At 38.3% G+C, this 15,864-nt stretch overlaps 1 protein-coding gene across 3 annotated transcripts in view; it reads left to right on the plus strand.

The window, feature by feature from the left end:
* The window catches only part of BARD1 (BRCA1 associated RING domain 1), an 87,273-nt gene that overhangs the window by 12,936 nt on the left and 58,473 nt on the right, over nt 1-15,864 (plus strand). For 2 of the 3 annotated variants that reach the window (XM_033230382.1, XM_033230383.1), the window contains one exon: nt 4,293-4,441. The exons of the other annotated variant lie outside the window; for it this stretch is intronic. In XM_033230382.1, coding sequence (XP_033086273.1) covers nt 4,293-4,441 — 149 coding nt within the window. The remainder of the gene's footprint in view (nt 1-4,292; nt 4,442-15,864) is intronic. 3 annotated transcript variants of the gene reach the window in all.

Here is a 15,864-nt window from a genome sequence, read left to right on the forward strand (position 1 = left end):
GATAAAGGCTCACCCTAATGATCTCATCTTAACTTGATCATCTAGATCCCCTGTTTCCAAATTAGGTCACATTCACAGTTACTGAGGGGTGAAGACTCAAACATCTTTTGGGGGGACACAATTCAATGCATAACAGTTATTGTGAAATTATATCCATGTGACAGCCCTGGCTTATAGGTGAGAAGATTAGATTTTTATCTCTTATTTCTTGTTCAGGAGAAATCAGTTGAGAGATTAAGTGTCTTAGTTTAATTGCCTATGAGACAGGGAAAATATAATCTCCTTTGAATTAATCTTTTAATTATTTCCAGTTATGAGTATGTTACTGTCTTGCATGAATAAACTGCATCCGGAAATTTGAACACGTATGAAAATAACCTTGTGTATTACTTCACGGGCTAAGGTCGTCTGGGAGGCAGCTATGTTTTGGGTGGCAATTTTGTTTCTGGAAAAACAGATCTGTTCTATGAGGGATATCCAGCAGGAGGATGGAGTAGGAGATGGTACCTGTTGCCTACCAGATACGTCTGTTTGGATGATGAAAGAAAAGGCATTTTGAAGTTGCTATGTTCAGAGCTGATCTCTTGATCATCCTCCTCTTCAGCCTTTTCCTGTCTGGGTAGTCTTCATCACAATAAATGGTACCAGTTACTGCTAGGTTGTTTATCCCATGTCACTAAGTTCTGTCAGTTCTGCTTCAAAATGTGTCCTGAATCTTGAATTTTTCCACCTTTTTTTCTGAATTTGCTACTGTTTATAGTTTGTTCCAAGCCACCGTCATATTATCTCTGCTCATACTATTGTGATAAGTTCATAACTGGTCTTCCCTTTTTGGCATCATCACCCCTTCCTCATTTTCTGTGTTCTTGACAGTGATCTTTGAAAAATCTCAATAATATCCGTATCATTACCCTGCTTAAACTCTTTAGTGGCTTCCTATTGCAGTTAGAAAAAAATCCAAACTCTCCCTTCTGGTCTGCAAAACCCTGTATGGGACCTAGACCCGGTCTGCCTCTTGGACATCATTTACCTCTGGCTCACACTGTTCCAGCACTTCTCCTTTTAGTTCAGGAAGTACACCAAATTCACTCCTGCCCCAGGACTTTGACACTTGCTATTTCTTCCACGTGAAATGTACTTAGGCCAGAGTTCTGTGAGGCTTACTTTTTATCAGTTATATATCAGCTGAAATGTCACTGCCTCCAAAACGCCTCCCGTGGATCTGCTTACAAAATGATGCCCACTCCCTGTGCCCACTGTGTAGCAAGCAGATGTATTTTGTTTCAGCTGATGGATGATGGGTTTTCTCACTGTATACAGTGGGTCAGTCACAAAGCTGCTAGAGCATGATGAACTCCATGACATTTTATGCAAAGTTGTTTTGTGTGTCCGGTGGGGTGGGGGATCCATACGTTTAATGAGATTCTAAAGGACTCTGTTACTTAAAACAGCCAATAAAAGGTTGAGACATGAGAACATCCTTTTTTTTTTTTTTTTTTTTTTTTGAGACAGAGTCTTGCTCTGTCCCCGAGGCTGGAGTGCAATGGTGCGATCTCGGCTCACTGCAAGCTCCGCCTCCCGGGTTCACACCATTCTCCTGCCTTGGCCTCCTGAGTAGCTGGGACTACAGGTTCCTGCCACCATGCCTGGCAAATTTTTCTATTTCTAGTAGAGACGGGGTTTCACCGTGTTAGTCAGGATGGTCTCCATCTCCTGACCTTGTGATTTGCCCGCCTTAGCCTCCCAAAGTGCTGGGATTACAGGCGTGAGCCACTATGCGCCTGGCCAGCAACATCTTGAAAGAGAAAATGATTATGTGTATATGACATGAACATAGGAAAGAATTCATTCAGTGCAGTTTTGATTTATGATTATATAATGCCAAAAATTATGGTAGCTATTTTTATTCTTGCAGATTTTGAGTTAAAACTGCTCAGCAATGAGGTTTTAAAATGATTTTGAAATAGCTCAGGTCAACTGATAAAAGTAGTTCATCTACTCTCTCAGATACAATTTACGTGGCAGGGATGCTCAAACATTTTGGTCTCAGACCACTTTGCATTCTTCCAAATTGAGAACCACAGAGAGCTTTTGTGTGTGCATGCATTTACCATACAAAACTGAGACTTAAAAAAAAAATCATTTAAAAATAATAAACCCATTACATACAAACACAAATAACACTTTTTAAGGAAAAATAACAATTTTACAAGTCAAAAAAAAAATAGGAGTGGCACTGTTTTACATTTGTGCAAATCTCTGTCTTGCTGAATAGAAAACAGCTACCTTCTCAGCTTATATATTCAGTCTATTATTATATGTTTTTTTGATTGAAGAAAATCTGGCCTTATACATAATTGTAGTTGGAAGAAGTATTGAAGTATTTTCAGTAGCTTTTTTAGATAATTGTGGCTATTCTTCTTTAATACTACACCAAAACTTGACAAGGGTTTTTTGTTTTTGTTTTTGTTTTTAATTTGTGAAGACATGAGTCTCACTCTGTCACCCAGGCTGGAGCGCAGTGGTGCGATTATGGCTCACTGCAGCCTCAACTACCGGGGCTCAGGTGATCATCCAGTCTCACTTTCTGAGTAGCTGAGACTGCAGTTGTGCCTCACCACACCTGGCTAATTTTTGTAGTTTTTTTGTAGAGGCAAGGTTTTGCCATGTTGCCCAGGATGCTCTTGATCTCCTGGGCTCAAGTGATTCTCCTGTCTCGGCCTCCCAAAGTGCTGAGATTACAGGCATGAATCACCATGCCTGGCCAAAAAGTGCTGTTTTCTTTAGGTTCATCACAGTGTGGAATCTGAAACTGTATCAATAAATTTTTATACTCTGTTACATGAAATTTCATTGGTTTATCTAGTACTTTGGATTTATCTTTTCCTCAGCATGGTTTTATGACATCACACATGGGTCATTTGGGAAATATTCACTTCCTGAACTCTACAGATCCACAGAAAAATGACATTTGTTCAGAATTCCGAATTAATGTATATAAAATAATTTGGGAATAGTTTATAAAATGTTACAGAATATATAAAATACTAGTCTGATCTGAGTACTAGTGCAGTACTGGACTAGTAACTTGAATAACTGGATCTCATTTTCTTCATCCAAAAATGAGGTAGTAGTTCTTGATGAGATGATTTCAGATTGTATTTTACTGATAATTAAGTATTGCACAAATGATTTAAATTGTGTGAGTAGTCAGTTTTATATATTTTTTGTGTGTGTTGGGGTTCCAAGTTAGAGTTCTTAACTACTAGCGAACAAATGTACAGAAGATCCTTTGCTAAAGAAAGTTGACATTTATTGACTTCAGTGACATTTTTTGAATTAGGTGGTCCCAAAAGTGTCTGCCAGCTCTGGTATGGGTTACAGATTCATTTTACAATTATTTTGAGTTAGATTCTGTCAGGAATCATGCTAGAAGCCAAGGATACAAAAATTAGAAATGGCATAGGTTTTGTCTGAAGATAGTTCATGTTGTAAGAATCCTATCTGCCTACAGAGGATTGAGTCCTGTGACAAGGAATGTCCTGTGGTGCTTGGGGAAGATGTGGCTTTTCAACTGTTATATTACCCAGTCCTGCTGGAACCCCATCTCATGAGGCCAATGAAGGAGGAGAGTTATAGAATTCTTACTCTGGAATTCACAGATGGGCTTGGGCGAGGGGGATCGCAAATCTCTCTTTTTACATAAGTGTGTATATATATTCATCAAATTTGCAAAAGGTTTATAAACCCCAAAATTAGAAAAACTCTTCTAACTCTGAAACTTTAGTGCTTAGATAACCCAGGTAATTGAGTCTACAGGTTTTAAAATTATGCAAAAGAGTCAAAGATCTTTTCCCAAAAGCTACTTTAAAGCCTTGAGATACTAGTCCAAAAACAAAACAAAAGGTCTTTCCCGGTCTCTGCAGTAGTTTTAGGTATTTTCATGGAATGTTAAGATAGAAGAAGTTAGGATGCACGACTACCATACATTAGGCATTCTATCTTTCTGTTACATCTCTGTAACCTTTAGAAGCTACAGATTTATTTGTAGGAAGAGTTATGCAGACTAATGTCAGGCTAAGTGAAGTCTCTTCATAGCAAATTACATGAGCAACTTTAGATTTGATGTGTGTATTTTACTCTTTAAAACAGTATTTAACTAGTATATTACAATTGTCTGATATATGTTAGAATAACCTCTGCTCCATTTATTTGTGTTCAAACTGTTTGATTTTTGGAACTTAGATTCTGCTGAATGGGTTGATTTTTTTTGTTTTTTAATTCTTTTACAGTAATTGTGTAAGTGACTGCATTGGAACTGGATGTCCAGTGTGTCACACCCCAGCCTGGATACAAGACGTGAAGATAAATAGACAACTGGACAGCATGATTCAACTTTGTAGTAAACTTCGAAATTTGCTACATGACAATAAGCTCTCAGGTAAGAACTATCCTTGTCTCTTAGTTAAAAACTGATGAATTCATATTCTTCACATGTGAAACATCTGTCTGGAATTCTGAAATACATGTTTCAGATTTTAAAATCTGTAGCTTTTTTTTTTCTTTTTTTATTTTTAATAGCCATTGAGTCTCTATGTTGTCCAAACCAGACTTGAACTCCTGAACTCAAGGGATCCTCCTACCTCAGCCTCCTCGGTACATGCAGGTGACACCACACCTGGTGATTTTTTGGAGGATCATTTTGAGAAATGACAGGAACTGTAGAGATAATTAAAGTCTAACCCCCTTATTTTATAGTTGAGAAATCAAGGTCCAGAGAGGTGAAATAACCTTGCCTACAGCCACATGTGTAGTTAGTACTAGAAGCTGGAAAAATAAAACCCGTTTCTGACTATAAATCTAGGAACTTTTTTGCTGCTTCACACTGCCTGCTTTTTACATTTATGATAAGATCTGTAGAATATATATGGAATACTGATTTTGCCCTTAGTAGCACTTAACTCACTTAAATACACTTTCCCAAGATAGAATACAACATTTTTCCATGGATCACTTTTCTAGACTGAATTAATTAGATAAGCACATTTTGAAAGAGCAGAAATCTAATACTCATTTTCTTTTTTTTTTTTTTTTTTTTTTTGAGACGGTGTCTGGCTCTGTCGCCCAGGCTGGAGTGCAGTGGCCGGATATCAGCTCACTGCAAGCTCCGCCTCCCGGGTTTACGCCATTCTCCTGCCTCAGTCCCCGGAGTAGCTGGGACTACAGGCGCCCGCCACCTCGCCTGGCTAGTTTTTTGTATTTTTTAGTAGAGACGGGGTTTCACCGTGTTAGCCAGGATGGTCTCGATCTCCTGACCTCGTGATCCACCCGTCTCGGCCTCCCAAAGTGCTGGGATTACAGGCTTGAGCCACCGCGCCCGGCCTCATTTTCTTTTATATTTAAGTGGGGGTTAACATTTTTCAAATTGTCCTTAGACTCTGTGTATTAACTATATATCTTTCCATTGTGCTTTCTGCTAAGAACTAATTAACTATGGAAAGAAAGTAAAATGTTTTGAGTCTTCATAATTGGATATTGCTGTTGTCTTTTTATTGACCGGATCATGCTATTTTAGTGTGTGTTTGTAGAAGAACCTGTTCTTGACTGGCAGGATGCCATGGATGATTGATAATGCTCATATAAAATTGTTAGATTTTTTTTTTTAATCTTTTGTTCTTAGAATCCTGCTATGATGTCCTAAAGAACAATTACATTGACTATACTTATATACTTTAGCTACTAAAGATGAAGTTGATTGTACAAAATAAAGAAATGTGACAAAAACTTTTGAGTGTTACTACAGGTCCATATTTTTAAGAATTAGAACTTACATCACTCTGTACCTATGAAAATTTTCCTTCAGCTAGTTATTTGCATCATTGTATTCAACTCCATTCTTTTGTGATAAAATGTGCTATAGTGCAGAAGTTTTTCTTACTTTCAGATGTAACTATACACACACATTTTTGAAAGTTACCCTTTTTTAAAAATGATACTGTAGTTGTAAACCTTTTTAAGAACACACTGAAGAAAAATTAAGTCATTAGTTCGTCTGAACTCTTCTTGTTCAAAGACAGTACTGACAATGTTTATTTTCTAGTTAAAAAAGATTGATGTGTGATCTAGCTTTCTCTCCCCACGTAGATACCAAGGGTCAGTGCAGGGGTTCTTAAGGGCCCATACACCTTTGGCAGTGTTCAGAGTTGAAGTGGGTAAGATGCCAAGACCAGCTTGGTCAGGGAGACCCTAACCCAGTGGCGCTAGGGGAATTAAAGACACACACACACAAGTATAGAGGTGTGAAGTGGGAAATCAGGGGTCTCACAGCCTTCAGAGCCGAGAACCCCGAACAAAGATCTACCTACGTATTTATTAACAGCAAACCAGTCATTAGCATTGTTTCTGTAGATATTCGATTAACTAAAAGTATCCCTTATGGGAAAAGAAGGGATGGGCCAAAATAAAGGGATGGATTTGGCTAGTTATCTGCAACAGGAGCCTGTCGTTAAGGCACACATTACTCATGCTGTTGTTTGTGGTTCAAGAACACCTTTAAGCGGTTTTCTGCTCCGGGTGGGCCAGGCATTCCTTGCCTTCATTCCAGTAAACCCACAACCTCCCAGCGTGGGCGTCATGGCCATCATGAACATGTCACAGTGCTGCAGAGATTTTGTTTATGGCCAGTTTTGGGGTCAGTTTATGGCCAGATGTTGGGGGGCCTTTTCCCAACATGTCCCCTTTATTTGATTTGCAAAGTGATAAAAGCAAGGGCAGCTCTGTCAAGCTGAGCTACTTCTCGCAGGAGTCAGGATCCACATCTGTAGACTACACAAAGACAAACAACACAGATTAAAAGCACAATCATAGAAATGACAGAGCTTCCAAGTGTTTTTATCCATTTTAATGGGTTACTAGCTGCTAATCTATCTGTAGCTCCTTCAAGCACTCCAGTTCTTGGCATTAAGGTCAGGTGTGCCTGGGATGCTTTAAATATTTGTTCTTTTAATTTTGCAATATTCAAAGACAAGTTTGTAGAGTGTCTTTCTGGTTGCTTTTTTATTCTTTCCTAAATTTTGATCTCATTATTAATAGTTTCCACAAATCCTTATGGCTCCTACAATGGGCCATATCATTTGAGGTTGAGGTGCCACTATACCGCCATGGTTCCAGATAATAGGAACTCTTGCTGTACTTCTTATCATTTCTACCATCTAACCCTTTTGTTCAGATCAGCGGAACGTAGTGTTGCCGTGGCACGCAGACTGAGAGGTGCAATTTAAGCTAAATGTCCCCTTAGGGGACCAATCAACAATGATACCATAGGAATCCTCGTGCAGCACCTCTGCCTGTTCTGCAGTGCAATCTTCCTAAACAAGGACGTTCATTTTTTCTGGTCAGGTTCAATTTTGTTTACAAATAGGTTTTTGAGGGTGATATGCCTCTATTATAGGAGCAGATTTTTTATGGTAAATACTGAGATCAGAAAGCATGTGTAACTGCATCATAGAGTGATTACATCTAGGCATTATTGCCAGCCAAGATTGATAAATATGCCCAATAAGTATAATTGTTTTCTGTGTCAGCCCTTGTTGAAGGAATACTCAACGGCAATGGTGATCTTCGCTATCATAGCTACCATTAAATTACTCATTGTGACCAGCTGTCCCGCTTTCCTTAGGTTTTCTTCTGCCATCTGTGACAGCTTCTTGATCTGTCCCCAGGTGGGTGACTGTGTTCAACAGGTGTTGCTTGTGACAGTTGGAGTCCTCCTCAGCATCATCCTCAACATGGCTGCAACCAGGGGGTCCTCGGGATCTTCCCAGAAACTCTTCCTTGGCATCTGGCTCGTGATAAGATTTCAGGTGTCTTGATGGTATCCAAATCGGCTGTTGATTTTGACCTGGAGAAACACAAATATAACCTCTACCCCAAGTTATAATTTTACTATTTCCCAATTTTTTGTTATTGGATCTCTCCACCAAATCAGTTGTTATGCTTCTGTCTTTGCACCTGGTTTTTGTAGATGCTGTTCAGCTGCTGATAACATCTGGCCTTTGGGCAGGCTCAAAAAATTTAAAGTTAGTAATGCTAGATCCAATTGTGTATGGGCTGTGCTATAATCCATTTCTCCCCCGTTTTTGTTTTTGTTATCAGTTGTTCATCTGTATGAAATCGTAACTGAGCATTCTCAGTTAACTGTGTGGACTGAACCATGTATGAAGAATCAGAAATCGTATTAATAGGCATATCAGAAACAGTCAATACCTTAATTACAGCTACAATCCTTGCTTTTTATAGGGAGACTGGAAAACTTTTCAAGCCAGAATAAGAAGCTTTACCGTTACTAGACCTATCTGTAAAACAATGAAAACGCTTAGCAGGCTGTAGGTTGTTTACCACAGGAATTGTAAATGCAAACCATTCACAGTCTTGCTCAGCTAAAGGGATAGTAAAGAAACAGTCTTTTAAATCTATGACTATTAAAGGCCAGTTTTTTGGAATCATAGCAGGAGGAGGCAATCCTGCCTTTAATGCTCCCATAGGTTGTATATCTGAATTGATGACAGTTAAGGCAGTTAACATTCTCCGTTTACCTGATTTTTCCTTAATTACGAAAACTGGAGAATTCCAGAGGAAAAATGTTGGAGCTGTGTGCCCATTTTCTAATTGTTCAGTAACTAATTTCTCTAAAGCCTCCAGTTTGTCTTTACTTAGCGGCCATTGTTCTATCCAAATTGGCGTCTCTGTTAACCATTTTAAAGGTATAGGTTCTGGAGGCTTAACAATGGCCGCCATCAAAAATGATATCCTAATTTTTGGCGGGAACTTTGTCTTTCCACTTGAAGCGGTTCTTTCAAACCTTGCAATTTTTTTTTCTAGTCTTATACCAGGGACATACCTCATTTCATGCATTATATGTTGACTTTGAGGGCTATATAATTGTTCTGGAATTAGAACTTGTGCTCCCCATTGTTGTAATAAATCTCTTTCCTATACATTTATTGGCACAGAAGTTATAATTGGTTGAATAGTCCTAGGTTGTCTGTCGGGCCCTTCACAATGCAAAAATATAACTACTTTGATATACTTCAGGGGCTTTACTGACTCCAACTATGTTAAATTGAGCGGGTTGAATTGGCCATGTGAACGGCTAGTGCTGTAGAGAAATGATTGAAATGTCTGCTTCTGTATCTACCAGACCTTTAAATTTCTTTCCTTGAATAGTTATTACATAGGTAGGACATTTATCAGTAATTTGATTTACCCAATAAGCTGCTTTGCCTTGTTTATTGTGCTTCCAAATCCTCCTGTTCATTTAATTTCACTTTTTCCCATTCCTACATATGGCACAATCAGGGGCTGTGCTGTATGCTCTTCTCGCTCTGCTTTCCAGGGAACAGCAATTTGAATTTCCCTATTGTAATCTGAATCAATGACTCCTGTATGTATTTGTACCCCTTTTAAAGTTAAACTAGACCTTCCTAAAAGTAATCCTATCGTCCCTGCTGGCAAGGGTCCATAGACTCCTGCTGGGACCTTTTGCAGGGGTTCCCCAGGTAGAAGGCTCACAGCTTTTGTGCAGCATAAATCTACTGTGGCACTACTGGCTGTGGCGGGGGACATTGTACAGGGGTGAAGGAATGGCCTGAGCTGGAAATGCCCCAGTTTAGAATGGGGCCTGGCACGGACCCCTCATGGCGTTTCCCAAAATCGGGTTCCCGTCTTTATCAAACTTAGAGTGACACTGATTAGCCCAATGTTTTCCTTTTTTATGTTTTGGACATATTTCAGGATCAGTAGTTTTCTTTTTTCCTCTATCTGGCGACCTGACTTGCTGATTTTTTCTACATTCTTTTTTAGTGTGACCATGCTTCCCACAGTTAAAACAAGCTCCAGGAAACAGAGTATTTCCTTTATCCACTCTCAGTCCTGCCACTGCCTGTGCTAGCAGAGTAGCTTTATGCAGATTACCTCTGATACCATCACAGGCCTTGAAATAATCAACTAAATGTGCTTTCCCTCTGATAGGATGCAGAGCAGCCTGGCAGTTGGGATTAGCATTGTTGAAAGCTAATAACTGCAACACTATATTCTGAGCAGCCAAATCTGCAATCATCTTTTTAAGAGACTCCTGTAACCGAGCTATAAAGTCAATGTATGGTTCTTTGGGTCTCTGTTTTATAGCACTAAAGGAAGGGTATTGTTCTCCACCTGAAGTGATTTTCTCCCAAGCTCTAATGCACACTCCTCTAAACTGTTCTGTGGCCTCATCCTGCATGAACACTTGTGCATCTAAACCAGCCCAGCCGCCAACCCCCAAAAGTTGGTCTGAAGTTATATTAATTTGAGGTTGGGCCTGGGCATTGCGAGCAGCCTGAATGGAAGCTTCATCTGCCCACCAAGTTTTAAATTGTAAGAACTGAGCAGACGTTAAACAAGCTTAAGTAAGAGTGTCCCAGTCAGTAGGAATCATCCGACTGGAAACAGCAACATTCTTTAACAGTCCCATTACAAAAGGAGAACCTGGTCCATAGTGATTTATAGCTTGTTTAAATTCTTTGAGTAATTTAAAAGGAAAAGGCTCAAATGTAGCTATTATATTTCCCTGTTGATCTGGGGAGTGTATTCTAACAGGGAACTGCCAAGCCTATAAGTCACCTTCTTGTCCAGCTTGCTGAATTCCTGCCTGAATAGAACTAAGAGCAGTCGCTCAAGGCGCGCTCGAACAGTCACTGGGGCAACTACTTTTCGCCCACTGTCCTCTGGAAAAGCAAGATCTGGAGGGTCACGCCACTCTTCTTGAAAATAATAACGAGGGAGTGCAGAAGGGTAGGGAAGAACCTCTCCCTCCTTTGCCGCTTTAGCTTTACCTGGCAAATAAACATGCTCTGTAACCTCTTTTGTTATTTCGTTATACTCTCCTTCCTCCCTCTCATCAGTGTGAAAAAGTTCCAAGGTGGAACGAACCACAGCCCATACTTGTCCCACTGTTACCCCAATGCTTCCAAGCTCCCCTTCTTACTACGGGGATTGCTTTAAGAGTACTCAGGTGTCCTCCAGCTAGTTCCACGTTCTCCAAGTGTTGCTCCAGCGACCCTTCAACCTGGATTCGAGCCCCAGATTGGGCGCCACTTGCCAGACCAGCTTGGTCAGGAAGACCCTAACCTAGCGGTGCTAGAGGAATTAAAGACACACACAGAAATATAGATATGTGAAGTGGGAAATCAGGGGTCTTACAGCCTTCAGAACTGAGAGCTGCGAACGAGATTTGCCCACGTATTTATTAACAGCAAGCCAGTCATTAGCATTGTTTCTACAGATGTTTGATTAACTATAAGTATCCCTTATAGGAAACGAAGGAATGGGCTAAAATAAAGGGATGGGCTTGGCTAGTTATCTGCAGCAGGAGCATGTCCTTAAGGCACAGATGGCTCATGCTGTTGTTTGTGGTTCAAGAACACCTTTAAGTGATTTTTCGCCCTTAATGGGCCAGGTGTTCCTTGCCTTCATTTCGGTAAACCCACAACCTTCCAGCATGGGCATCATGGCCATCATGAACATGTTACAGTGCTGCAGAGATTTTGTTTAGGGTCAATTTATGGTCAGATTTTGGGGGATCTGTTCCCAACAGTAAGGGATCAGTGAGTTTCTTGAGTTAATTGTGCAGTATGAAAACTGTTCATGTTTGTGTGAAGATGACTTTTGTTAGATTCTTAGGAGTGTGTGGTCTGTTAGGATTATTGGCTTTGCATTGAAATTTGGAGTGCTACTTTGGGGTTTGTGGCTATGATGATATTTTGATTTGGTTCTTCACCAGTTGCTGTATAGTAATGTATTCATTTGTTAGAACTGCTGTAACGAAGTATCACAGACTGAGTGGCTTAAACAACAGAAATTTATTGTCTCACAATTCCAGACACTAGAAGTCTGAGATCAAAGTGTATGCAAGGTTGGTTCTTTGTTGAGGTCTGTGAGACAGAACCTGTTTTAGGCCAGTCTCCTTGTCTTGTAGATGGCCATCTTTATGTTTACATGGTGTTCTCCTTGTTTGTGTGACATCTCCCTCTTTTAAAAGGACAGGAGTCATATTGCATTGGGGGTCCACCCTACTCCAGTATTGCTTCATTTTAGCTAGTTACATCTACAATGACCTTATTTCCAAGTAAAGTCACATTCTGAGTTATTGCGGGGTTAGGACCTCAACATATGTGGATTTTGTTGGGGGAAGAACACAATTTCTAACATATAACATTTTTAATAGTGATAAATGGAGAGCAGGGTAACCCTTGATCTATTTACTGCTGTCAGTTATGTTATACCATAGGGGTGCAAAGAAGAGTAAGATAGACTCCTTTCCAGAAATTTTACTCTAGCTAGTGATGTTTGAATCATTTATATTTTGAGGACTATGGAATATGAAATGCTTTCTTCATATTTCATCATTAAAGATATTTAGGAAAATTGTGTTTAGAACAAGTTTCTGAGGCCTTTAAGAATGTAGTCTTTCTCATCTAAGTAGAGTTGGAGATTGGAGAGATAATTCTAGTGATTAATTTCCCAAAGACAATTTTGTGTTTGTTTTCTTTATTATGATTAGGAATAATTACTCTAGTCCTTACCAGACTTAAGCACTGGTGCCCTCAGCATTACTTATATTAAGCTGAGTGGAATTTTACTGTTTAGATAACACATAATCCAGAATTTAGGAACATGAAGGTCATCTTTGATCCCATTATTCTGTAGGTAAGGAAACAGTACCCAGGCTACACAGGGCAATTGTGTTGTACATTTCTTACTGTTTTTCTATTTTGCACAATTTTTTGGTTAGAAGTGTAGGTATTCATTATGTTTGTTGAATTGAGTTGCATAAAAATTGGCAGTGCTAATTCATGTCCCAGAGACTAAACTTAAAATTATTTATTTACTTATTTTGAGACAGACAGTGTCCTGCTCTGTTGCCCAGGATGGAGTGCAGTGGGACCATCATGGCTCACTGCAGCCTTGAACTGGGTTCAAGAGATCCTCCCACTTCAGCCTCCCAAATAGCTAGGACTACAGGCACTCACCACCACACACCCAGCCAGTTAATTAATTAATTTTTTCTTTTAGAAGAGATAGGGTCTTGCTGTGTTGCCCAGGCTGGTCTTCAACTCCTGGCCTCAAGTGATTCTCCCACCCTGACCTCCCAAAGTGCTGGGATTAGAGGCATGAGCTAATTGTGCCTGACCTAATTAAAATAATTTAAAAATACATTCTTAGAATTTGGTTTAAATAATTCATTTTATAGTGATAACATCTATGCATTCATAGGCCTTCTTAAAAAATTATAATAGTAATATCTTTCTTTGCTACTTTGATAGAAAATGACAATAAATTTAGAGTATAAACATTTGAATTATAACCTTCTGTTGAGATCTCTAAATTCCATGGTGCAGAGCTTTTTCTACTTTAATATAAGTTGTGTAGTCACCAACTTTTCATCCCAAATTCTTCCAAAAACAAATTAGCCTTAAGGGCATTTGAGATTTTTTTCTGGAACATTTCCCTTTGTTTCTTTACAGTTTATCTATTCTGTGTATTTTATGCAGTACCTTATGTGGTAGTTGATTATCTAGTAAGTACTTCTAGAACTAAAAGGCTAGAAGATAAACGATATACCAGGAACTGATAGTTGGGGACAAAAGACAGTTAGTCTTCTTTATAATAATGAGGACGTTGGAAGAAAATGATCTCACTAGGATAAGTGTATTAGATTAAGTGATTCCTAAGCTGTCATTCCAAAATTGTATGATTCTGTTAAATGGTCATGTGTAGAAGATGATGAATTAAGTGGAATGGTGAACATCTCTCACATTTTCTCTTTTAAAAACCCTGTAGTTCACAATTTATCTTTCAAATGAACCTTGTTACTTGCATTTACTATAATATATATAATTACTGTAATTAAGGTGGGCAATTAGGAAGAACTTGTCAAATCATGGACATAGTGTATGGTATACTGGAGATAAAGAAGCCTGATTTATAGTAATACTTTCTAAAATGAGCTTCTAAATACTTGAACAGATTTTTCTTGGTTCAGTGTACTTTAAAGAGGAGATTGTCAAATTTTGCTGACAACCATTTTTGGATAACTTTACCTTAACATTTATAACACTTTATAACATGATCTTCTTTTTACTAATGGAGTTAAATTTTAAAGTTTTTATTTTCTCTTGAACCATATCATATTAAAGTCAGACCTTGCAGGTGCTGGTCAGGCTCTGTGAAACATGTTGGTGTTGGTGACATTAAAAAAAATACTTTGATTATGCTCTTACAGTATTACAATTTCCCTTTCTATTTTCTACTTTAGAGAGAGATGCTGGTCTTTCTCTAATGATTACACAGTGTTTCATATATGCTCTGATGTTTTTATAATAGAGGAAGATGAATGTTTGAATAGCTGTGTTGCTGTTGTTTTTTTAAATAGAGCTAAATGCTCCCTAAGTTATAAAATAATCATTCTTTAGTGAGGGCGTTAATGTTGCACAGATGGTAGCGAAGGACTTTCCTTTGATTTTTAATAAGGAACTGGTTCGTCAAAGAGATTTCTCAACTTCGGTTGGGAAACCTATAATAGAGAATAATTTGAAAGGCACACAATGTGCATCATTATAATCCTTTGATGTAGATTAATGATAGCTAAATCACATTTTCTAATTGCCTCTTTTCTATAGTTGATTATTAAATTTTAAGAAAAAACTTGGCTAAGCAGCTCTTTAGTAGCACGTGCATCTCTGTTCCTTAATATTTTGTGATGTACCCTGAAATTCAGAGAATAGAATTTTCTTTTAAATATTATCATTAAGGAATTTACTGTGCAGAGGAAGGACCAATGTTTTTCTTCATGAAATGAATATTATGATTTATCATGCTGAGAAGCATTCACCCATAGAAATTGTTGGTAGTTGTTAATAATGTGATTTATGTTCCAGCAGTAGTGTTTTGCTTTTTACAGTTTTATCTTAGATATTATCTTAGATATTCAGAATATCTAATAAAATTCAGAATATACAGTCATCTTTGTTGTTGTGCTCCTGGCTTAGTTATGCAAGATACATAATTAAAATCTTCTTGCATAATGTTATTACCGGATGAATAGTAAAATTGTGTTCATATCAATTACATTGAATATGTTATCTTCATTGGCTCATTTATAAGGTAGGAAATGTGTACACCTGAGAATGAAATTTCTTGTCTTTTTAGATTTAGGTTTTTAGTCAGTTGAGTATGTTGCCGCTATATATAAGGCTTAATTTTCCTTTAAAAGCTCAATTCTACATTTTTAAAGTTTTTCAAACATTGAGAACCTCAGGGTTTGACATGGTTTTAATTGAAAATGTCATCTATGTTTAAAATAATTTAAAACAAAATCAAATGCAAGTTATTACAGACTATCAGAGGATTAACCTTTATGTCTTTGTTATCCTGAGTCTTTCTTGAAAAGTAATCCTGGTAACATTTCATTTTGACCTTTCCTATGGACTTGAGATTGTATCAGAAGTGACTTGGTTTTGAAATCTACTTATCACTGCAAAGAAAAGACCTTGTTGAATCTAGACATAAAGTCTCTATGTGAATGGATACCTCTTTCTGATACTTTCCAAGATCCTGTCTTAATAACACTTTGTGGACCAGGTCATGTTCACCTGTGACATTTAAAGGGTTTATGTAGGAGAATCTGCCCTTACTCAGATGCGTACTCCTGCCTCCAGCAGGTTTATCATTTTACTGCCTTTTCAGTGGTATGCTTCCATTCCTTCTGCAGGAACCAATGGCTACACTTTGGAGTAGAAAATCTTTACTCTTTTGCTAGGCAGGGAT

This window comes from Trachypithecus francoisi, unplaced genomic scaffold (assembly GCF_009764315.1).
Source record: "Trachypithecus francoisi isolate TF-2019V2 unplaced genomic scaffold, Tfra_2.0 Lachesis_group13, whole genome shotgun sequence".
NCBI lineage: Eukaryota > Metazoa > Chordata > Mammalia > Primates > Cercopithecidae > Trachypithecus > Trachypithecus francoisi.